This window comes from Macaca nemestrina, chromosome 10 (assembly GCF_043159975.1).
Source record: "Macaca nemestrina isolate mMacNem1 chromosome 10, mMacNem.hap1, whole genome shotgun sequence".
In the NCBI taxonomy this organism is placed as follows: Eukaryota; Metazoa; Chordata; class Mammalia; order Primates; family Cercopithecidae; genus Macaca; species Macaca nemestrina.
Window position 1 is genome coordinate 11,254,744 of NC_092134.1, and position 24,443 is coordinate 11,279,186.

The 24,443-nt window shown below is 52.8% G+C and overlaps 2 protein-coding genes across 3 annotated transcripts in view; one reads left to right on the forward strand and one right to left on the reverse strand.

The window, feature by feature from the left end:
- The window catches only part of LOC105494469 (4-hydroxyphenylpyruvate dioxygenase), a 23,497-nt gene extending 20,777 nt beyond the window's left edge, over positions 1–2,720 (forward strand). The window contains exons 13-14 of the mRNA XM_011762903.2: positions 2,212–2,328; positions 2,422–2,720. Coding sequence (XP_011761205.1) covers positions 2,212–2,328; positions 2,422–2,532 — 228 coding nt within the window. The 3' untranslated portion in view covers positions 2,533–2,720. The remainder of the gene's footprint in view (positions 1–2,211; positions 2,329–2,421) is intronic.
- Positions 2,721–9,922: 7,202 nt separating this feature from the next.
- Positions 9,923–24,443, reverse strand: part of LOC105494476 (SET domain containing 1B, histone lysine methyltransferase) — a 28,197-nt gene continuing 13,676 nt past the window's right edge. Inside the window, exons 10-17 of one of the 2 annotated variants that reach the window (XM_071070931.1) lie at positions 24,336–24,441; positions 22,677–23,171; positions 18,539–19,798; positions 16,989–17,155; positions 14,933–15,064; positions 14,730–14,849; positions 14,514–14,651; positions 9,923–12,510 (exon numbers count right to left, since the gene is read on the reverse strand). In XM_071070931.1, the coding sequence (XP_070927032.1) occupies positions 12,337–12,510; positions 14,514–14,651; positions 14,730–14,849; positions 14,933–15,064; positions 16,989–17,155; positions 18,539–19,798; positions 22,677–23,171; positions 24,336–24,441 (2,592 nt within the window). In that variant the 3' untranslated portion in view covers positions 9,923–12,336. The remainder of the gene's footprint in view (positions 12,511–14,513; positions 14,652–14,729; positions 14,850–14,932; positions 15,065–16,988; positions 17,156–18,538; positions 19,799–22,676; positions 23,172–24,335; positions 24,442–24,443) is intronic. The other variant, XM_024796832.2, reaches the window with a different exon arrangement.

Below are 24,443 nucleotides of genomic sequence, written 5' to 3' on the forward strand. Positions count from 1 at the left end.
GACCAGCCTGGCCAACACGGTGAAACTCTGTCTCTACTAAAAATACAAAAATTAGCCGGGAGTGGTAGCAGGCACCTGTAATCCCAGCTACTGGGGAGCCTGAGGTAGGAGAATTGCTTGAACCCAGGGAGGGAGAGGTTGCAGTGAGCCAAGATCACGCCATTGCACTGCAGCCTGGGCGACAGAGCGAAATTCCGTCTCGGGAAAAAAAAAAAAAAATAAAAAAGGAATCACAAAATAGGCCTGTTGTAAACAGCTTCTTTCCCATAGCATGTGTTCAAGGTTCATCTGCATTGGGGTGTGTGTCAGTGCTTCGTTCCTTTTTGTGGCTGAAAAATCTCCCATTGTATACATAGACCACACATTGTTTATGTATTCCTCGTCGATAGATATTTGGGTTGTTTCCACTTTTGGGGTGTTATACATAATACTACTGTGAACATCTGTGAACAAGGCTCTGTATGGACATGTTTTCAATGCACTTTGGTATATACCTAGGAGTAGCTAGGTCACATGGTAATTCCTTGTTCCTTTTTGTTTGTTTAGAGAGAGTCTTGCTTTGTTTCGCAGGCTGGGGTGCAGTGGTGCAATCTTGGCTCACTGCAAACTCCAGCCTCCTGGGTTCAAGCAATTCTCCTGCCTCAGCCTCCCTAGTAGCTGGGATTATAGGTGCTCACCACCACGCCCAGCTAATTTTTTTTTTTTTTTTTTTTGAGACAGAGTCTTGCTCTGTTTCCCAGGCTGGAGGGCAGTGGCTGATCTTGGCTCACTGCAACCTCCACCTCCCGGGTTCAAGCGATTCTCCTGCCTCAACCTCCTAAGTAGCTGAGATCACAGACATGTGCCACCATGCCCAGCTAATTTTTTTTTGTATTTTTAGTAGAGACAGGGTTTCATCATGTTGACCAGGCTGGTCTCGAACTCCTGACCTTGGGTGATTCACTCCCCTCAGCCTCCCAGAGTGCTGGGATTACAGGCGTGAGCCACCTTGCCCAGGCTAATTTTTTTTTTTTTTTTTTTTGTAGAGACTGGGTTTCCCCATGTTGGCCAGACTGGTCTCAAACTGAGCTCAGGTGATCCACTTGCCTCAGCCTCCCAAAGTGCTGTGATTACAGGCATGAGCCACCATGCCCAGCCACCCTTTTTTTTTTTTTTTTTTAAATCTGTATTTTAAGGAAGCAACACTGTATGTTTAACTTTCTGAGAAGTTACCAAACTGTTTTCCAAAGTGGTTGCACCATTTTACAGTCCCACCAGCGGTACATGAGGGTTCCGATTTCCACTGGAGGATTTTAAACAGGGGAATGACATGATCCGATTTTTAAAAGACCCCTCAGCCGGTCATGGTGGCTCACGCCTGTAGTCCCAACACTTTGGGAGGCCGAGGTGGGTGGATCACCTGAGGTCAGGAGTTTGAGACCAGCCTGACCAATATGGTGAAACCCCGTCTTACAAAAATTAGCCGGGCATGGTAGCCTGCGCCTGTAGTCCCAGCTACTCGGGAGGCTGAGACAGGAGAATCGCTTGAACCAGGAAGGTGGAGGTTTCAGTGAGCTGAGATTGCGCCACTGCACTCCAGCCTGGGTAACAGAGCAAGACTCCGTCTGAAAAAAAAAGGGGGGGGGGTCCTGATAATGTCTGCGGGGGAGGATGGATTGTAAGGATACAAGATGAGAAGCAGGCAGCAGTTTTTTTTTTTTGTTGTTTTTTTTGTTTTTTTTTAAGACGGAGTCTCGCTCTGTCGCCCAGGCTGGAGTGCAGTGGCGCGATCTTGGCTCACTGCAAGCTCCACATCCCGGGTTCACGCCATTCTCCTGCCTCAGCCTCCCGAGTAGCTGGGACTACAGGCGCCCACAACCGCGCCCGGCTAATTTTTTGTATTTTTAGTAGAGACGGGGTTTCACCGTGGTCTCGATCTCCTGACCTTGTGATCCGCCTGCCTCGGCCTCCCAAAGTGCTGGGATTACAGGCGTGAGCCACCGCGCCCGGCAAGCAGGCAGCAGTCTTGAATGGTGCCTTAGGAACTGTAGTAGGGGAATGGTAATAGGACAGTTTGGGGATATATTTGGAGGTGGCTGGAACTGCCAGAAAAAGAGGTCATTTCCAGACTTTTGGGGTGCAGGAGCCCCTGAGAACTTTCCAAGGATCTCACCGTGCCAGGACAGAGCGCGGGCCAGCCTCCCCTAGCAGAGACCCCTGTCTCCCGCCTAGGAGCTGAAAATCCTGGTGGACTACGACGAGAAAGGCTACCTGCTGCAGATCTTCACCAAACCGGTGCAGGACCGGCCCACGCTCTTCCTGGAAGTCATCCAGCGCCACAACCACCAGGTACCACTTGTCCCCGGCAGGCCCAAGGGGACAGGCAGCTAGTACACTCGGTTTTCTGGGTCCCTGGCTCATCTCCTCTCTTTCCCGCCCCAGGGTTTTGGAGCCGGCAACTTCAACTCACTTTTCAAGGCTTTCGAGGAGGAGCAGAACCTGCGGGGCAACCTCACCGACTTGGAGACCAATGGGGTGGTGCCCGGCATGTAAGCCCCGCCCACCCGCAGACACAGCCACGCCCTCTGATTCTGGAACTCGCCCAACTTCCCTACTGGCTGCTCCCCTTGGGTCCCGCCCACCAGTAGACTCGGCCCCCAAGGCTCCGCCCACCATGACCACACCCCTCGGCGGGCCGCCCTCTGCTCCAGCCCTCCGGATTAAAGCATGCCCGGGTCCAATGCGGTGTCTGTGTTTATGTTGCGCGCGTAAGGCAGTAGTGCCTCATGGCAGCCCAGGGAAGGCCAGGGCGGCCGCCAGCGCAGCGGGACCGAGGAGCCGCGGGTGCCAGCGCTTTGCCAAGAGGGATCGCGCTGAGAGGGGAATTCCGGAACCAGGGAAGGAAGGGGACTTGCACTCTGGAGGGAAAGACGGATGACACTGCTTTTGTAGAGAGGTAAACGCAATTCATAAAATAAAGCAAGCGATGAGCCGGGCGTGGTGGCTCACACCTATAATTTCAGCGCTTTGGGAGGCCATGGTGGGAGGATCGCTTGAGGCCAGGAGTTCGAGCCCAGCCTGGTAACATAGCAAGACCCCGCCACCTCACCTGTGTCTACACGAATAAAAAATAAAAATTAGCTGGGCGTGGTGGCGCACACCTGTGGTCCCAGCTACTCAGGAGGCTGAGGTGGGAGGATCGACTGATGGACAGAGGTCGAGGCTGCAGTGAGCCCTGATCATGACACTGCACTCCAGCCTGGGCAACAGTGAGACCCTGTCTCAAAAAAAAAAAAAAAAAAAAAAAAAAAAAGGCAGTTGATGAAATTATGTAGAGGTGAAGATCGCAGGGGAGGTAATTTTGATCAAGGGAAGACCTCTCCGAGAAGGTGACATTTGGGAGCCCGCCATGGGACGATGCTCGGGAAGAGGATTCCAGGAAGAGTAAACAGGGAAAGGCCCTGAGGTGGGGTCAGAGTTTTTCAGCATCTTGTCTGCTGGCTTGATGATCTCTTTTTTTTTTTTTTTTTTTTTTGAGACGGAGAGTCTTGCTTTGTCCCCCAGGCTGGAGTGCAGTGGCCCGATCTCAGCTCCACTGCAAGCTCCACCTCCAGCGTTCACGCCATTCTCCTGCCTCAGCCTCCCGAGTAGCTGGGGCTACAGGCGCCCGCCACCATGCCCAGCCAATTTTTTGTATTTTTAGTGGAGACGGGGTTTCACCTTGTTAGCCAGAATGGTCTCGATCTCCTGACCTCGTGATCTGCCTGTCTTGGCCTCTCGAAGTGCTGGGATTACAGGCGTGAGCCACTGTGCCGGGCCGATGATCTCTAAAGATGAGCTGTCTTCAGTTTTGCTACCCAGAGCCCAAACCTCTGAACACAGGAGAGGGGAGAGTGTTAGACAAGGGACTCTAGGGGCAGCATCCCTGCTCAACAACTGTAGGACATGGTCCCTTGGTTCCTGGTCTCAGAGATAAAGCAGGTAGAAGGGGTCTGGGATCCCAGTCCCTCCCCTCAGCAGGGCAGTGCCCATGGCCCACCCATGCAGCTGCACTGCCCCAGCCTTGCCCGCAGTGAGGACTTTTTTTGAAAAGGGGCTTGTTCATACTCACACAAGTGTGAGTGATCCTTGTAAAAGAATGAGGTAGGTGGGTCCTAAAACCCTAGGAAGGAAATTCTTTCTTCAAAACCAGGAAAGAGTTGGTAGGGGGCAAATTTGGCCTTTTTTTCTTTTTCTTTTCTTTTTTTTTTTTGAGACAGAGTCTTACTCTGGTGCTCAGGCTGGAGTGCAGTGGTGTGATCTCAGCTCACTGCAACCTCCACCTCCTGGGCTCAGGTGATCCTCCTACCTCAGCCTCCCAAGTAGCTGGGACTACAGGCATGTACCACCGTGCCCAGCTAATTTTGTTTTTATTTTTCAGGAGATGGGATCTCACTATGTTGGCCAGGCTGGTCTTGAACTCCTGATCTCAGGTGATCCGCCCATCTCAGTCTCCCAAAGTGCTGGGATTATAGGCGTGAGCCACTGTGCCTGGCCTCTTTCTGCTTCTAAAGCTTGAGAACCCTCCGTGAGGATGAGTCAACTCAGAACTAGGAGGCAGCAGAGCTCAAAAGAAGAAAAAGAATACTCTGAGTTGGTATAATGGTGGGAGTTGGGAATTTTTTTCAGATTATAGAAGAAATCAGGACTTCTGGGATCACGAACTTCAGAAATAAAGAGATCAGAGAGAACCCAAAGGATTCTGTGCAAAAAAATACTCCCCCTCTATTCTCCCGTGACTTATGTGAAGAAGGGAAATTGTATAACCCAGAAGGATGCAAACTAGTGGCTTAGACTAAATGTGGCTCATAGACCTACTTCATTTTGCCTGCATGGTTTCAAACAAATTTGAGACATTTTAGAAAGTTGGGCATATATGGCCAGGTGCGGTGGCTCACGCCTGTAATCCCAGCACTTTGGGAGGCTAAGGCAGATGGATCACTTGAGGTCAGGAGTTAGAGACCCGCCTGCCCAACAGGGTGAAACCTCACCTCTACTAAAAATACAAAAATTAGCCGGGCATGGAGGCAGTTGCCTGTAATTCCAGCTACTCAGGAGGCTGAGGCAGGAGAATCCCTTGAACCTGGGAGGTGGAGCTTGCAGTGAGCTGAGATCACGCCTCTGCACTCTAGCCTGGGTGGCAGAGTGAGACTCCATCTCAAAAAAAAAAAAAAAAAAATTGGGAGGTCGAGGTGGGCGGATCACCTGAGGTTGGGGGTTGGAGACCAGCCTGGTCAACATGGTGAAATCCTGTCTCTACTAAAAATATAAAATTACCTGGGCCTGTTGGTGCACACCTGTAATCCCAGCAACTCGGGAGGCTGAGGCAAGAGAATCACTTGAACCCAGGAGGCAGAGGTTGCAGTGAGATCGCACCACTGCACTCCAGCCTGGGCAAAAACAGCGAAACTCTATCTCATAAATAAATAAATAAATAAATGAATAAATAAAGCATGCAGAGCAGACACCCATTAGCTGAGCACATACTAGAGAGCCCGACTGCCTGAGTTAACCTCTCAGATAGCCACTTGATAGCTGTGTGACCTATGGCAAGCTACTTGACCTCTCAGTGCTTCCGTTTCCTATGTTAAGTGGAAATTATAATAATACCCTCCTTCCAGCCCTGTTGGGAGTTTAGTATCAAAGATGTTTCAAACAGAGGCTGGCACAAAGTCAAAGCTATGTGAATATTCTTATTTTTGGGGGGAGTGGTTCTTGCCCACAAGGGAACCCAAGTTTGTCTGGAACTTCACTCTGTCTGAGGTCTCTGTCACTGAGGCTGGAGAGCAGTGGCATGATCACAGCTTACTGCAGCCTTGACATCCCCAGCTTCAGTGATCCTCCTACCTCAGCCTCCCTAATAGCTGGGACCATAGGCATATGCCACCATGCCTGGCTAATTTTTGTATTTTTAGTAGAGACAGGGTTTCTCCATGTTTCCCAGGCTGGCCTCGAACTCCTGGCCACAAGTGATCCTTTCTCCTGCCTCAGCCTCCTGAGAAGCTGGAGAGGGGCTCCCATTTTGGCCCCAACAATAGAGCCAATGAAGAAAGGACTTATCTCTTGGTACTGAGGAGCAGAGGAAGAGGTGGATGGATTTGAGGAATAGGGAAGAAGCATCAGATTTGGTAGGTAAGGGAGGGAAAGGGAGGGTTTAAATCCAGGATCCCTGGCCTTTGAGCTTAGGTGATCAGTGGCAGGCAGCGGTGGTTGGAGGCAGAGAACAGAAGTGTCGTTGACCAAGGTAGAAAATATGACAGGAGAGCAGGTTCAAGAGAGAAGATGAAGACAGGCGCAGTGGCTCACACCTATAATCCTGGCACTTTGGGAGGTCAAGGCCAGAGGATTGCTTGAGCCCAGGAGTTCAAGACCAGCTTGGGAAACACAGTGAGACCCCATTTCTATAAAAATTTAAAAATTGGCTGGATACAGATGGCTCACGCCTGTAATTCCAGCATTTTGAAAGGCCGAGGCGGGCAGATCACTTGAGGTTAGGAGTTTGAGACCAGCCTGGCCGACATGGTGAAACCCCATCTCTACTAAAAATACAAACATTAGCCGGATGTGGTGGCATTTGCCTGTAATCCCAGCTACTCAGGAGGCTGAGGCTTGAACCCAGGAGGCAGAGGTTGCTGTAACCGAGAACCCGCCACTGCACTCCAGCCTGGGCAACAGAGGGAGACTCTGTCTCATAAAATAACATAAAATAAAATAAAATAAAATAAATAAAATAAAATAAATAAATTAAAATAAAATAAAATAAGAGATAGGGTTTCATCTGTTCTAATAATAAAAAACTAGCCGGGTGTGGTGGCACACAGCTGTAGTCCCAGCTACTCACAAGGCTGAAGCATGAGAATCCCTTGAACCTGGGAAGCAGAGGTTGCAGTGAGCCGAAACCATGCCATTGCATTCCAGCCTGGGCAACAGAGACTGACTCTGTCTCAAAAAAAATTTTAAAAGGCCAGGCACAGTGGCTCATGTCTAGAATCCCAGCACTTTGGGAGGTCGAGGCGGGCAGATCACTTGAGGTCAGGAGTTGGAGACCAGCCTGGCCAGCATGGTGAAACCCCATCTCTACTAAAAAAAAAAAAAAAAAAAATTAGCCGGGCGTGGTGGCGGGCGCCTGTAGTCCCAGCTACCTGGGAGGCTGAGGTAGGAGAACGGCTTGAACCCAGGAGGCAGAGGTTGCAGTGAGCCAAGATTGCATCACTGCACTCCAGCCTGGGCGACAGAGCAAGACTCTGTCTCAAAAAAAAAAAATAAAGAAAAAAGAAAAAGACCAGGCACAGTGGCTCACGCCTGTAATCCCAGCACTTTGGGAAGCAGAGGCGGGCAGATCCCCTGAGGTCAGGAGTTCGAGACCAGCATGATCAACATGGAGAAATCCCATCTCTACTAAAAATACAAAATTAGCCAGGCATGGTGGCACATGCCTGTAATCCCAGTAATCCCTACTCGGGAGGCTGAGGCAGGCGAATCACTTGAACCCGGTAGGCGGAGGTTGCAGTGAGCCAAGATCGTGCCATTGCACTCCAGCCTGGGCAACAAGAGCAAAACTCTGTCTCAAGAAAAAAAAGAAAAGAATTTTTTTTTTTTTTTGAGACGGAGTCTCGCTCTGTTGCCCAGACTGGAGTGCAGTGGCCGGATCTCAGCTCACTACAAGCTCCGCCTCCTGGGTTTACACCATTCTCCTGCCTCAGCCTCCTGAGTAGCGGGGACTACAGGCGCCCGCCACCTCGCCCGGCTAGTTTTTTTTTTTTTTTTTTTTTTTGTATTTTTTAGTAGAGACAGGGTTTCACTGTGTTAGTCAGGATGGTCTGGATCTCTTGACCTCGTGATCCGCCCATCTCGGCCTCCCAAAGTGCTGGGATTACAGGCTTGAGCCACTGCGCCCGGCCAAGAAATTTTTAAAATTAGCTGGCATGGTAAAGTGTGCCTATCTTCCCTGATACTTAGGAGGTTGAAGTGGGGGGATCACTTGAACTCAGCAGATCGAGGCCGCAGTAAACTATGATCATGCCACCGCACTCCAGACTGGGTGACAGAACTAGACCTTGTCTCTAAAATAAATAAGAGTAAAATTGTATATTCCTCCAACTACACCCCGTCCCTTCTCTTAGCTTTTTTTCTCCTTACTATAGCATTTACTTTTCACATTTGCCTGGCTTGCCCTCAAGAACAGTGTTTCCTTCATTCCTATCCCCAAGCCTAGAGGAATGCCTGGCACAGACAAGGTACTCAATAAATATTGGTTGATTGAATTAATGGCCAGACGCTTCCTTATCTTTGCTGGCTCAGCCCGGACCTCAGTCCTCTATTCCCATGAATCAACTTACGGGAGTGTCCACCTGTCTGGATGCACAATTCCTAAAAGCAGCCCACCATGAACAGACAATTTACCCTCCCTTCCTTTCGTTGATACCACAAATGAGGCTGCGAAGAACACTCTTGTTCATATTGTTGCCCACTGTATCTGTCAGGCTCAATTCCTCACAGTGGAACACTGAAGCCAAGACTTTGGGTGCATTTGATCATTTTGAGACGGAGTCTCACTCTCTCACCCAAGCTGGAGTGCAGTGGCGTGATCTCGGCTCACTGCAACCTCCGCCTCCTGGGCTCAAGCGATTCTCCCACCTCAGCCTCCCAAGTAGCTGGGATTACAGGCGTGCACCACCACACCCGGCTCATTTTTGTATTTTTAGTAGAGATGGGGTTTTACCATGCTGGTTAGGCTGGCTCGAACTCCTGACCTCAGGTGATCTGCCGCCTAGGCCTCCCAAAGTGTTGTGATCACAGGTATGAGCCACTGCGCCAGTCCTGTGCATTTTAAATAATGATTGCTAATAGGTATTTTCCCTCCTAAAAGTTGCAGCGATTTTTGGCTTCCACTAATGATGCATGAGAGTTCCCCTGCCTACTGCTCCCCCAAACTGGGTTTCCTCCACCTTCTAATATTTGCCAACCTGACAGGGGGAAATGGTATCATGGGATAATTCACGTTTCTCCAGTAAAAAGTGAGGTACAGTGTCTTTTCAGGCATATTGCTTTTTGCTAAGGTTTTACATCTTTCCTTCTTGGAGACATTTACTGTGGACGCCAACTACAAGCCCTTTGTCACCCCTCTACGGGGTCAGGCAGAGCTGAGACTGGGGCACAGTATCTCTGAAACGCCGTGAGTACAGGATAGATTTAATTCTTCTCAACTTGTACTATTTTATCAGCCCTTTTTCCTCCCTCAAATGCAGACCGGGGTGGGGGGGACAGGAGGGCCTCTCCTTAAGTGTTAAACATTTCTAAGGAACCACCTACATTCTTCTAGTGATAGTAAAAGGATACCTGATCTTATTTCCTTCATTGCAGACCTCATGAGTCAAAAACCTGAGGTTTTAAGAAAACATCTAGAAATCAGACTTAAGAGCTGTGGAAGGTCTAGTGGTGACTATAATTTGGCCCAGTTCACAAAACCCACCTACAAGTTCAGGCTGGGCACGGTGGCTCACATCTGTAATCCCACTACTTTGGGAGGCTGAGGTGGGAGGATAGATTGAGCCCAGCAGTTTGAGACCAGTCTGGGCAACACAGGGAGACCCCGTCTCTACAAAAAATTTCTTAAAAATTAGCTAGGCATGGTGGTATGCGCCTGTCGTGCCAGCTACTCAGGAGGTTGAGATGGGAGGATCACCTGAGCCCAGGAAGTCAAGGCTGCAGTGAGCCATGATTGCACCACTACACTCCAGCTTGGGGTGACAGAGCGAGACCCTGTCTCAAAAACAAAAACACAAAACCCTGCTGATTTGAGTGTCTGAGTGGAGCACTCCACCCTCCACGGAAGCAGGATGTGCTCCCAACAGAAAGAAAGAATAAAGAGAGGGAGAGAGGAGAGCAAGAGAGATGGCGTATCTGTAAGAAAAGTCAGTATATTTATGGTTTGCTTTATAAAAGTTACTATAATACAATGGTACATAGTATTGAATTCACAAAAATATGAACAAATATTTACAGCAAGACACACTCACAACGGAAACACTTCTCTTCAAAACAAGTTGCATATGGATGATGGAGTCTATACAGAGACATCCCTACAACTTATTGGTTCTCTTCTTTGCAGGGTGAGGGAGAGAAAACAAAAAATAGCAGAAACCCCCAACTCCTGAAAAGCAGAGATTTGTTCAATGGAAAATGAGCGAGTGGAAAGAAGAATGACTCGACACATACCTTGATTATTGCAAACCACTCTGGGGCTGGGGCAGGGGGTCCTGGGAGAGGCAGGTCTAGTCCCCTTAGTGAAGGCCAGCCGAGGTTTACACTGGGCACGATGGCTGGGGGCAAGGTGAGGCCAGGGGGAGGGGCGAGGCAAGGGTCCCTTCCCTGGTATTCTCACCTCGCCCCACTTCTTTTATGGAAGGGGACAGAATGGAGACAGCCCCTTGGGGGCTGTACATGTAACTTGAATCAGCCATCTCTACAAGCTACGCATTTCCTCATGTGAAAAATAAATTATTTCCTCAGTTGCACAATTAGGCAGAAAACCGCAAACGGAAGAGAAGTTCGCCGCTGTGCCCAGGTACCCCATCTGTGTCTTAATGCCACCAATTTCCTTGATCTTGAAACCGGCGGGCACAGTCTCAAATAGAGAGGGCCTGGGGGAAAGGAATTAAAAAAAAGAAAAACACACACAACAAAACCACCAACGACAAAAAAGAGAAAAATAACAATTCTTTGTACAGAATTTACATGATAACAAGCTTGACACAAGCTGAGATACCAGAGGCTCCGGCCTCCCGCGTCTGCAGGGTGGGAGCAGCTCCCACATGGAGCGCGCTCGTCTTGATGAGGACTCCGGGTCACAACAGTCACTTTCCAGAAATTATTTACACGCCTTCTCTGCTTTCTGGGGTACGGGGGGACTTGCTTTTGTCTTTTTTTTTTTTTTTTTGGAAGTACAAAGAAATGAGCAAAAAATGTCTTCCCGCATGTTTCTACAAGAAACAATGTTCCCAAGAGAAAGTCCTTTGCGGCAGCCTCTATGCACAGAAGTTGGTTCTGAACTTCAAAAACCTTTCCCCTTCGCTCTGATTTTATACACGCGCAAGAAAAAAAAATGCACAGGAATAAACTGAAGAGGATAGGAAGGGGGTCAAAAGGGAAAAAAAAAAAAACTGTCAAAGACTTAGATCTGAGTTTTAAAATCTTTTCCAAGATTTTTCCTTTCTCTAGGAGAAGGAATCTGCTCCCTCCGAAAATAAATATCCTCTGGCCTTCTTGGGGGGAGGGGCTGCCGGCAGGGGGACATGGGGTGTGGGTCAGGGGTGACTGGGTGAAGCTTATAAGCCAAAAAATGCCACACGCAGACGGTCTGACAACCCGTAATGGAGGGACGGGGGACCCGCCCGCCCTTGGGAGCCCCCTCCCACCCAGGGTGAAGGCAGGGGCAGAAGAGAGTGGCCGCCCGCCTTCTCAGCGCCCCTCACCTGCACTGGGGCCTCCGAGAGGCTCCCTCGTTGCTGGCATCCAAATGAGAAAGTAAACATTGAACCCAAGGTTTAGGGGGTGCTGGGGTGTGAGGTGGCAGGGAGAGCTGGGTGGAGACCCCTGCCAGGGACGAGCTTAGCTCCACCAGGGTCGCCGGGTCAGCGGTGCCCCAGGCCTCTGGGGAAGGAATAGGCTGGGGCTCGGGTTGGGAAAGGTGTTGGGGTCTCCTCACTGTGCCCACGGGCAGTGAGGGGGACTTTCAGGGCTTAGTGTTCTGAGGTCAAGGCCGTGGGGGCCTCTGTCCTTCCCACAGCACCCGGCCCTGCGTCCAGGCCCGGGTGGCTTCCAGGACACGGGCCACGCACAGCCACACTGAGGCCGCTGCAGACCCCCCGCGGGGCCCCTCTGATTCCACCTTCACATTTCAACGGTTAAAATGTCTTTTCTCACGATGAGGAAAAAAAACAGAGGACAAAACAACATAGCAGCATTCACAGGAAGAGGCCGAGGGTGACGGTGGGAGGGAGAAGAGACAGAGAACAGAGAGAGGGGAGGAGAGACGGAGAGAGAGAAGCTGATGCTGGAGTTAAACAGAAATCCTGAAAGGGGCGTTTGTAAAAATGAGAGAGACGTGGGCTGAACGACAGAGAAGCCCTTTCCCGCGGAGGGGCCGGAGCCAGGGGCTCCAGGGGGTAGTGTGGGGCGCCAGGCCCTGAATGGCCGCTGGGTAGAGGACAGCACCTGAAATGGGGGCGGGCGGGGGGGCCAGGCCCCGGGGCCGGGGGGCTCCACGCTCAGGAGTCCCAGCGCTGCGGCGACATCCTTCGAGTCTGGCGCGGGAGCCTAGTTGAGGGTGCCCCGGCAGTTCTCGGAGCCGCAGAGGCAGGGGATCTTGACGTCCTCGATGGGGAACTTGTAGTCATAGGTGATCTCCTCGTTGACGTTGATGTGCTGCTTCGAGTAGATGACTATCTTCTTCTGCGACTCCACCGTGATCACCTTGGCATAGCAGTTGGGCTGCAGGCAAGGTTGGGAGAGAGTGAGCCCCAGGCCCCCTAGGGTCCCCCGCCACTGCAGACCCCTCAAACCCAACCAGGCCTGTGCTTAAGGCCTGACATTGCCATGAGATTCCCCAACCCACTGCTCTGCTCTGGACCTTTGCTCCCCCCGACCCCCAGGGATGACCCCTTGCCTCTGATATTAAATCATGACGATAAAAATTATTTCCCAGGCCTTTCATTTCCATTCATAGTGCAAGTGCTCCCAAATGTATGTCTATGTTTAGCTCACGTCTCACTTCTGAACTCTAGACAAAGGGTCAGCAAACTATAGCCCCTAGCTGCCTGTTTTTGTAAATAAAGTTTTACTGGCACGTAGCCATATCCATTCTCCCATTCATTTGCATATAATTTGTGGCTGCTTTTGTTAAAATAGCCAAGTTCGGTAGTTGCCATAGAGAGCATCTGAGCCATCAAGCCAAAAATATTTATTATCTGGCCCTTCACAGAAAAGGTAAAGGGCTCCAAGCCCATAAATGCAACTACCTGCTGTCTGCTGGTGGCAGCCCCGGGACCGTCTTTGACTTAGAAAGCTCCCACCTAAAGCATGATCTGCTCCTGCTCTGGGGAGCTGCTGCACCACGCACCCCGGCCCCAGAGCATCTGCCTCCCTGCCTTCTTCAGTCCAGATCTGGCCCCCACCAGGGCTGGTGAGTTCAATCCCAGAAGGACCTCCTGGTTGTGTCTACTGCTCTCCACTTCTGGGGTCACCAGCCACGCTCAGGCCCTTACTACTGCTCACCCACCTGCTACAGCCCCCTCAGCCACTCTCACCCCTGAAAAAACCCACTCCTGCCCCAGCAGCCAGGGAAATGCTTCCAAAGGGACAGCAGAACCTGTCGCCCGATAGCGCCAACCTTCCAGCGACCGTGGCTCTCAGAGAAACAGTTCCTCAGCTTGACCACCCACAGCCCAGCCCACCCCGTCCTCTTACCCTACCCGATGCCCACTGCCTCCCTTGCTGTCTCTCAAACAGGTGTTCTTCCCACTGCCCCAGGGCCTTTGAACACACAGTTCCCCTTGCCCCAGCACCGCTTCCCCTGGGCAATTCCCTCTCACCCCTCAGATCTCCTTGGATATTCACAGGAAAGTCCCTACCACCCAGGCAAGGATCAAGTCACAACAGAGAGAGCCAGCAGGCACTGAGGACCGACTTGGCCAGGACTCAAAGGGCCCACAGGCAGTGACCCATCTATGTGGCCCTCCTAACAACCTACAAGGAGTGACTGTTACTGTCCCTGTTTTACAGACCAGGAAACTAAGGCACAGAGACATCAAGCAACTCACGAAGCTGCGATGCCAAGACTCGGGCCCAAAGTCAGTGGCATCCAGCCCGGAACATGCCTCCCTCCTGCTCGGAGCTTCCTGCGCTCATCCTTCAGCACTCAAATCCCTGTTATCAGTGTCCCTCCCCTCTAGGCCTGCACCACCCGATACGGTCGTCACAAGCTAATTAAGTTTAAATTCATCACAATGAAATAAAATTTAAAACTCAGGTTCCCAGATGCACTGGGCACATTTCCAGTGCTCAACACCACACATGTGGCTAACCCACAGCACAGATGCATGTAGTGCACCTCCCCCTCCCCCCTGCAGAAAGTGCTGGTGGACAGCTCGGCCCGAGCAGGGCTGAGCCCGACCAATGAAGGCAGGGAGAAAAGGCTAACGTTGGAGAAACAACTCCGTAATTACCAATGAACTGAACCAACCACTTATTTGAGTCCTCTACATGCCACAGAAGTCTCACTATGCCCATTCCACAGATGAGAAACTGAAGCTCAGAGGAGTAGAGCTCCTGGTAGACCTCACATGTCCTCCTCTCTCTATAACCTTTGACCAACCTGAGCTTGGAAAGGAGGCCAAGCTGATGGCACTGCCGTGCCGGGGCTTCCGGCCCTCCTGGCACAGAAGCAGGGCCCGGGGCAGGGGCAGGGGCAGGGCCACCCCCGGCTGGGCACTCACGTTGCAGCTGTGGTTGATGAAGCGCGCGAAGTTGCCGCATTTGGTGGCGTCGATGATGGTGTCGTGGTCCACCCGGAACATGTAGCTGCTCCCGATGCCCTCGTCCTCATAACGCTTCTCCCGCATGTCTGCGATCACCTGACCACAAAAGGGTGTCAGTCTGGCTGGGCCAGCCCCATGCCCGGCCCCATGCCCACCCTGCCGGGCAGTGCCTACCTGACGGATATTCTGGCCCACGTACTCGATGACCATCTCGTCAGCCGCGATGGGCTCCATGGCGAACAAGCCCCAGTCATGAATGTGGCTCTTGCAGAACTTGAGCTTTTTCTTCCGGAACTGCAGGAGGGAAGACAGGGAGAGGTGAGCCCCGGTCTCAGGTCCTGCTGCCACCCCGGGATCTGGGTGAAGCCCGGCCTCACCTTGAGCTGGTTGAACTTGAGCAGGTCGCTGTCACAGCTGCCAGTGAAGGAGGACAGCAGGCGACGCTGCTCCGAACGTCGCTCCGAGCCTGCCCGGGTGGAGGCATGGGGCTGTGCTGGGATGCTCATGCCCTGCAGAGGACGGTATGCAGGGGCTCAGCAGGGCTGGTCGTGTCCTCGGCTGTCCCACCCTAAGCTCTGGATCTGTCATCCCCAGCATCCTGGGCTCCTTTCTCTGGGCTTCTCCACACCTGCCTGTCCCTAATTGTCACTGCTTCCCTGCCCCCTCCATCCCATCAGTATCTGAGTGTGCTCACGCTCCTATCTTCACAACGAGACTCACCCTTGCCTGGCGCTGTCTTTTCCCCATTTCAGCCCAAAGCTTTGTCTACCCTGACCCCCCGGCTTGGCTCTCACCCAGACCCCTCCGACCCCCAAGCATTCGAAATTGGGGATCCTTCCAAAACCCTCGTGTCACGTCCTGCTCTTGGCCTCTGCCCCACCCATTAACCTTTGGAGCATCCCAGGCCTCTGCCACATGTGCCCTCCCAGGTGAGGTCACCCTGTTGTGACCTTCAGTCACCACTTCTCTCCTGGCGATGCCCACACTTAGGTCGCCAGGCTGCAGATCCCCATCCTAAGTTCCGCCATACCCACACGCCCATCAAGACCTCTCTGCCTGGGTGTTTTCAGAATCCGCAGAACTCAAGTTGCCTCGTGGTGACAGCATATCAGCCTCCCCATCTCAGGTCCAGTGTCCAGCTTCCCAGCACCCCCCACCCCAGCCACACCCTGGGCTGTCACCCCCGGCCCATCCCTGTCTCCTGTATCCAGGCCAGCCCCAGTCCTGTCCATCCCACTTCCTCATATTCTTCCACAGGCATCCATGTCTCCTCACATCCAGCACATCCGCATGTCCAGTCTGGAAACTGCAGCAACCCGAACACAGTCTGCCCTCGGGACCTCTGCGCCAGCTCCATACCACCCCAGCTCCTCTCAGAACCTCCCTCTGCTGCCTGTCACCCCAGGAGACAGGTCACTCACTACCACAGTCCCCCCCACCCTAGTGGCCTGAGCTGTCTTTCGCACCACAAGTGGCCTCTCCTTTCCCCTCCTCACACCAAGGAGCTCCCCGCTGCCTCAGGGCCTTTGCACCGCTGCTGTCCTAGGGAGGCCTGCTGGGGTCAGTGAGCCCCTCTCTGGTTTTAACTTCTTATGAAAGTTGCTTTTTCACTTCTGTGGTCTCTTTGGCATCCGCATGGCGCCTTCCCGCACTTTGCTTGGGTCTGACCCTCTGACTCCCCTTTGACTTGGAAATCCCTAACCCCTCTCCTGTTTTCTCAATTTTTTTAAATTTAAAAATAAAAATAAATAATTAAATTCCATGAGGAAAAAGATTTGGTGGTGTTCACTGCTATAGACCCAGAACAGTGCCTGGTACGCAGCATGTACTCAATAGATATTTGCTAGATTAAAAAAGAATTAATGAGGCCAGGCGATGTGGCTCGTGCTTATAATCCCAGCAGTTTGGGAGACCAAGGCAGGCAGATTACTTGAGGTCAGGAGTTCAAGACCAACCTGCCCAATATGGCGAACTCCCATCTCTACTAAAAATACAAAAAATTTAGCCAGGCCTGGTGACCGACACCTGTAATCCCAGCTACTCAGGAGGCTGAGGCAGGAGAATCATTTGAACCCAGGAGGCAGAGGTTGCAGTGAGCTGAGATTGTGCCACTGCACTCCAGCCTGGGTGACAGAGCAAGGCTTTGTCTCAAAAAGAGCCAAGCAAAAAACAAACAAAAAATGAATGAACTTGTGGAAACAGAGCTCCGTCACATCCCTGATTAAACCCTTGGGAGGTGCTCCAGGGCCCATGGGACTAAGGCAGATTCCTTCCTTCTCCTAGGCCCTGCCCACCCACCTCTCCCCTTCCACTTGCACACTGTGTGCCAGCTCCTCTGGCCTCACAACTCCTCCCTCTGCCCAGCACCCCTCCACGAGTACCCTGGATCCCCATGGCCCAGCCAGCTGATGTGTCCAGGAGCCCTGGCAGTACCTGGGTGTCTGCAGGGGGCTCATCGGTGCTGGCACGGCTGCTGTTGAGGTATCTGAGCTTGTCCTTCTTGTCGATGGTGTAGAAGCCCTCGCTGCGGGCACAGCCTGTCACGTGCTCACGAATGCCATCGTCCCGTTTCTTTTTCTTAGCTGAAGAGAGGCTGGTGGGTGGGTGTGGGTCAAGGGCCACATGGACATTCTCAGAGAGTCCCTCCTGGTCCCTTCATAGACTGGTCCCGCCCATCCTCAGACCACCCTCCGGGGACAGTGATGTCCAGTTCTACTGCCCACTCCCATGCCACCTCCACGCGGCTGCCCGCTGACCAACCCCGCTGACGGTCAATACCTAGTTGCATGGCTCTGGGTGTCTTTTTTTTTTGAGACATGGTCTCCTGTTGCCCAGGCTCGAGTGCAGTGGTGCAATCTCAGCTTACTGTAGCTTCAGCCTCCTGAGCAGCTGGGACTACAGGCATGCACCACCACAGCCAGCTAATTTTTGGATTTTTTTGTAGTGATGGGGTTTTGCTACGTTTCCCAGGCCGGCCTCGACCTCCAGAGACCAAGTGATCCGTCCACCTTGGCCTCCCAAAGTGCTGGGCGTGTTAACCATTTTCTGCTGTTTCCCATCTGTGAACTGGGGTGACAGTGATGCCTCTGTAAGTGATGAAATATGCTTTTGGTCCTTAGCAGAGTTTTGTTTTTTGAGACAGAGTCTCGCTCTGTCGCCCAGGCTGGAGTGCAATGGTGCGATCTTGGCTTACTGCAACCTATGCCTCCCGGGTTCAAGCAATTCTCCTGCCTCAGCCTCCAGAGTAGCTGGAATTATAGGCATGTGCTACCACACCCGGCTAACTTTTGTATTTTTAGTAGAGATGGGGTTTTGCCACGTTGGCCAGGCTGGTCTCAAACTTCTGGCCTCAAGTGATCCACTCGCCTCAGCCTCCCATAGTGCTGGGATTACAGCCGTGAGCCATGGTGCCCGGCATTGAGCAGAGCTCTTGACACAAACTGAGTGCTCACAAATCAGTCTAATACAACAGGGATAACGAGGGGTCTAGCCTCATAGACCTATGCGAACAACCAAGCCTCTATGAAAGCCTGGTGGTGAAAAGCCTGGACTCTAGAGCCAGGTTTGCCTGGGTTCAAATCTCAACTCTGCCACTTGTAGCTGTGTGACTTTGGACAGGTCACTGAACCTCTCTGAGCCTTAGTAAAATGGGAATCATACCCTTATCTCACCAGGCTACTGGGAGGTTATGAAGGGGACAAGGAAGCCCTCAGCCCTTGCGTGCTGTTAAGCTGCACGGCGCTGCTGTTACATGTGGCCCCGAGACCTGCTAACTCTGGGGGTGAGATGGGCCTGGCAGAGGAGTCCTTAAAACGTGCCAATGATGATTCACTCTGGAGCCTGGCATGGGAAGTGACGGTGGTGCGTGCTGTCACCTTCACAGGCACCGTGGGCTGCTACAGACTGGGAGGTGGGGCCTAGACAGGTGAGTGGGGACTTCCTGCATCCCAGAAGGTGCAGAGCCCCACATGCTGGCAGGATATAGGGATGGTAGACCCAGAGCGTGTCGTTAAGCCAGTCCATGCCATTGTCCTGCTGCAGCAGTCGCTCGTAAGTGACACATAGGAAGCGGATGTCCTCCTCGTCGATGCCACCGTTCCAGATGTCATACAGGATGGTCATCTCCTCAAACTCTGAGCGGGGCCGGAAGAGGGGCTGGGGTGGCGAGAGTTCGGGCGAGCCCGCAGGTGGCACCAGGTCCTCATGGCGCTTCTTAGGTGGCCGGCGCCACGGCCCCCGACTCTTGGCCAACTCCATGTACTCCTCAGTGACCTCATCACGCCCACGGGGGCCTGGAGGGATGGCCTCGGAGGGCCACTGGTTGTCTAGCTCCTTAAAGGGCAGCTTGGTGGGCTCTACAGGTGGGGGAGGTGGGGGTGGGGGTGGCTGGGGGGGAAGGGGTGGTGGAGGGGCTGGGATCCCCGCGTTCCGGAAATCCAGGGTCACTGTCCGGGGGTCGTGAGTGCTGGGGAAGACGGGGGTCTGCGGCTGGCCCGGCAGGAGCAGGAGTTCCCTTCCAAGGGCGGCCCCTGCTGGTGGCCGGACCAAGGGCCCATCCAAGGAGAGCATAGATGGTGGGGATCGCCGGGGCCGGCCCGGCTTTCTCTTCATTGGGGGTGGGCAAGAGGCCAGGGGGGCAGGCAGCAAGGGCGGCAGCGGGGTGGGGGTACGAGCCTGGGCCCGCAAGACAGCGGGTAATGCCAAGGGCAAGGGCAGGGGCAGGGGCAGAGGGAGGGGCAGGCCCGTCTCCAGGAGCACCGGGGAAGCCAGGGGCCCGGAGCGTTCATCACGTCGGCCAGTGGGGAGGGGGCAGACGGGCAGAAGCAACGGCCCACTGGGCTCGGAGAAGGTGGGTGTGAAGCTGAAGTCCCGGCCAGGTGTCCGAGGGAGGCCCCCACTGTTCAAGCCAGGGGACGGGGCTGGGTAGGAGAAGGGGCTGCCGGGCACTTGCGGAGAGCTCAAGGACAGGCCACTGCTGCCCCCTGATAGCGGGGGCTCCCCGCCTGGTGTGGCTGGCACCGTCTCTGTGCTCTGCGACTTGGCCAGGCTGCCACAGAGGCCTGGAGTATGTGGGGGGTGGTCTTCAGCAGGGTGCTCCGGAGGGACAGATGGATGTGAGGCGTCTGTGGTCTCGGGCTCCGGCGGTGGGCTGGGTGGCCGGGGTGGTCGTGGGGGCGGCAATGGTGGTTGCAGGGGCAAGGGGAGCATCATAGGGGGCTCTGGCTCCACTTGCAGGTCATGCTCTGCAGAGAGGTGAGCAAACACGAGACAGTTACCATTCAATCCAAACGTCTCTCAGTGCCTTATTCTGTGCTCCGTACCTGGCTGGCTCACAGCTGAGTCTGAGCACGGGACCTGTCCATCTCCAACTAAACCTCTCAAGGACTGCTCAGCGCCCAACCCAGTGTTAGGCACACAGTATATCCTTTATCTATGTTGGTAGGCTAAATCACAGATGCAGGAGACATGTATCCCAGCCTTTCACACTATGTCTTCAGAACAAAGTCTGAAGTCCCTGTGGCCCAAGAAAATCTGCTCTATGACTGAATAAAATTAAACAAGTCTCTTTTCTGCAGGACTTGTCAGAGCCTTCAAGGATTTTTTTCCTAGCACTTACCTCCACTGTCACGGGACACATTTCTTAATTTTTTAACTAATTTACTTTTTATTTTTGAGACGGGTGGAATGCAGTGGCATGATGGTTTAGTCATTGTAGCCTAAACCGCCAGGGCTCAAGGGCTCCTCCCGCCTAAGGCTCCTGAGTAGCTGGGACTACAGGCATGTGCCACCACACCCAGCTAATTTTGAAATGTTTTGTGGGGATGGGTTCTCACTATGCTGCCTAGGCTGGTCTTGAACCCCTGGTCTCAAGTGATCCACCAGCCTTGGCCTCCCAAAGTGCTGGAATTACAGATGTGAGTCACCATGCCTGACCACAAAATACATTTTTTTCATTTTATATTTTTATATCATTTTATTTTATTTTATTTTATTTTTTATTTTTTTTGTTTTTTTGGGTTTTTTTTGTTTTTTGAGACGGAGTCTCGCTCTGTCGCCCAGGCTGGAGTGCAGTGGCGCGATCTCGGCTCACTGCAAGCTCCGCCTCCTGGGTTTACGCCATTCTCCTGCCTCAGCCTCCTGAGTAGCTGGGACTACAGGCGCCCGCCACTGCGCCCGGCTAATTTTTTTTTGTATTTTTAGTAGAGACGTGGTTTCACCGTGGTCTCGATCTCCTGACCTTGTGATCCGCCCGCCTCGGCCTCCCAAAGTGCTGGGATTACAGGCGTGAGCCACCGCGCCCGGCTATTTTATTTTATTTTTGAGACAGAGTCTCACTCTGTTGCACAGGCTGGAGAGCAATCTCGGCTCACTGCAAGCTACCTCTGCCTCCCAGGTCCAAGCTATTCTTCTTCCTCAGCCTCCTGAGCCGCTGGGGTTACAGGCAGTGCCACAACGCCCTGCTAATTTTTTGTATTTTTAGTACAGACGGGGTTTCGTCATGTTGGCCAGGCTGGTCTCAAACTCCTGACCTCAGCTGATCTGCCCACCTCGGCTTCCCACAGTGCTGGGATTACAAGTGTGAGACACCGTGCCAGGCCCATTTCTTTTTCTTTTTTCCTTTCTTTTTTTTTTTTTGAGACAGAATCTCACTCTATAGCCCAGGCTGGAGTGCAGTGTGGTACGATCTCGGGTCACTGCAACCTCTGCCACCCAGGTTCAAGCAATTCTTCCTTAGCCTCCCAAGTAGCTGGGATTACAAGAGCCTGCCACCTGTTTTTAATTTTCTAATTGATCTGTTGTCATCTGTTCCCCTGCTCCATGGGAGCAGATATTTTTGTCTGTTTGGTCCACTGTTGTATTGCTACTGCTCAAAATAATAGCAGGGACACAATGGAGGCTTAATATTGAGTCAATGCTCAAAGACTGTGGTTAATGGTGGAATAAACAAAACAAAACACAGTCGTCCCTCAATACACACAGGGAATTGGTTCCAGCACTCCCTGGTATACCAAAATCTGCACATACTCAAAGCTTGTAGTCCGTCTTGCAGAACCCATGGATAGGCAGGCGGTCGCCCTCCACATAGGTGGGTTTAGCATCCCACCGGTCTTTCCTGTCCATGTTTGATTGAAAACTGCATGTCAGTGGGCCCTAGCCATGTGTTCAATGTACAACAGGAGCAGCTGTAATCCTTTCCTGAGGGACTTATTAAAGGTAGGTGCTAGGCCAGGCACGGTGGCTCAAGCCTGCAATCCCAGCATTTTGGGAGGCTGAGGCGGGCAGATCACAAGGTCAGGAGATCGAGACCATCCTGGCCAACACCGTGAAACCCCGTCTCTACCAAAAATACAAAAAATTAGCCGGGCGTGGTGGCGGGTGCCTGTAGTCCCAGCTACTCAGGAGGCTAAGGCAGGAGAATGGCATGAACCTGGGAAGCGGAGCTTGCAGTGAGCCGAGATTGCGCCACTGCACTCCAGCCTGGGCAACAGAGCAACACTCCATCTCATAAAAAAAGGTAGGTGCTAACCACATGCAGCTATGTAAGCCAAAATAAATTGAACACTATTACAAACTTAGTTCCACTGTGCCACTGGCCATGTTTCAAGAGTGTGGTAACAACACTGTGTCTGAAGGCTACAGTGCTGGACAGCACAGCTCCAGAATGCCGCCATCACTGTGTAAAGTTCTGCTGGCCATGCAGTTAGAGCCTCTCGTGTGCTCTGTGCAGCTTCATCACAACGCTGGAGGGGGCGACGCCCGCAGCCCTCACCTGGCCCAGCACCCACCTGTCACTAACGTAACCATGGACACCCATCCTCCTTTTGGGGAGCATCTCATGGGAATGATGGTCCAAGGACCAAGCCACCAGGGAAACACTGGCAGTGAGGACTGAAAAATAGCAGTGGTTCCCCTTTGGGTTGATCTACTCAGTGCCAGGCTCCGTGCTGGCACCCAACACCTCATCTCGCTCAAGGGAGGCACAACTGACTGATCTCATTTTACAGGGGAAATTGAGGCTGGGGACGGTCAGCGATCTACCCAAGGAAGCCTGGGCTGATTCTGACTGTGAGGACTTCCTGCCTCCCTCCCACCACCCTCCCAAGGGGTTGCAAGTGTTACCTGGAGCTCGTTCAGGGGACAATGGGGGTCGGGCCTCCACCTCCCTGGCAGGGGGCTCTGGAGACAGCAACATGGCCCCTTCCTGGCTCAGGCCTGGCTCCTCAGGGGGCTCCCGGGAGTCCACTGGCTCTTCAACACCCACAGGCAAGGGGGGCTCATCCAGCATCGGGGGCCGCTCCTCAGGGGCTGCAGCCTCAGTCCTGATGTCCGCCTCCTCTTCCAGGCCCAACGAGTCCACTGCTGGTGCCCCCGGGGCCAGAGAAGCTTCCGCCCCGTCCTGCTCAAAGTCCTCAGGGCCTGCAGAAGCCATGCTTTCCTCTGCCACCATCACCGCCTCCTCCTCTTCTTCTTCCTCCTCTTCCCTGGTCGCTACCTCCTCTTCATCCTCTGAGGATGAGGGTGAGGACTCGGAGCTTGACTCAAACTCAGAAGACTCGGAACTCTCGCTGGATGACGTGGCTTCAGCCTTGGAGGTTACAATGCTCACTGTCTCCTCTAGATGGGGGACACAGAGGAGGGGCTGCTGAGGACCCACTGTGCCCCTGCCCCACCCAGACCCCTCACCAATGGCCTCAAACTGGCGGCACCCAGGTTGAACATGACCCTCAGATATGTGTGTGGGGAGTGTATTCGCTAGTAGTTTTTTGTTTTTGTTTTTTTTTTGAGATGGAGTTTTACTCTTGTTGCCCAGGCTAGAGTGCAGTGGCACGATCTCAGTTCACTGTAACCTCCACTTTCTGTGTTCAAGTGATTCTCCTGCCTCAGCCTCCCAAGTAGCTGGGATTACAGGCATGCGCCACCACGCCCGGCTAATTTTGTACTTTTAGTAGAGACGGGGTTTCACCATGTTGGCCAGGCTGGTCTCAAACTCCTGAGCTCAGATGATCCATTTGCCTCGGCTCCCAAAGTGCTGGGATTACAGGAGTGAACCACCACACCCAGCCACCAGTAGTCACTTTTAAAAATTGAGGTAAAATTAACATAACAGAAAACTGCTCGGTTTTTTTTGTTGTTGTTTTTTGGTTTTTTTGAGATGGAGTCTCGCTCTGTCGCCCAGGCTGGAGTGCAGTGGCGCAATCTCGGCTCACTGCAAGCTCCGCCTCCCAGGTTCATGCCATTCTCCTGCCTCAGCCTCCCCAGTAGCTGGGACTACAGGCGCCCGCCACCACGCCTGGCTAATTTTTGTATTTTCAGTAGAGACGGGGTTTCGCCATGTTGGCCAGGCTGGTCTTGAACTCCTACCCTCAGGTGATCCACCAGCCTAGGCCTCCCAAAGTTCTGGGATTACAGGTGTGAGCCACTTCGCCTGGCCAACTGCTCGTTTTAAAGTGATAATTCCAGCAGCATTTAGTACATCTGGTTCCTAAATATTTTCATCAGCTGAAAAGGAAGTCACGCAGGCTGAGCAAGCCCCGCTGAACACCAGGCTCTCTAGCCCTAAGGAGCACAGACCTGCTTTCTGTCTCTACGGACATGCCATTCTGTTCAGGACACTCCCTGAAGATGGAACCATACGCCACCCTATGTGTGTGTTTTAACAAGGTAACGTCTCAAAAGCACAACATTTTGGCTCAAAAGTATTTCTGACAATTCCTCAGGCTCTGCCCTGGGGAAAGAGGGACCCCAGGAGGGCCAGACAGCTGCGGCCTCCCTGCTCACCTTCATCCGAGTCCCCTTCATCCTTCTCACTCGCCTCTGACAGGGCTGTGTCTTCGTCATCGTTCTCAGACTCGTCCCGGTCATCACTGTCATCATCGTCGTCATCCT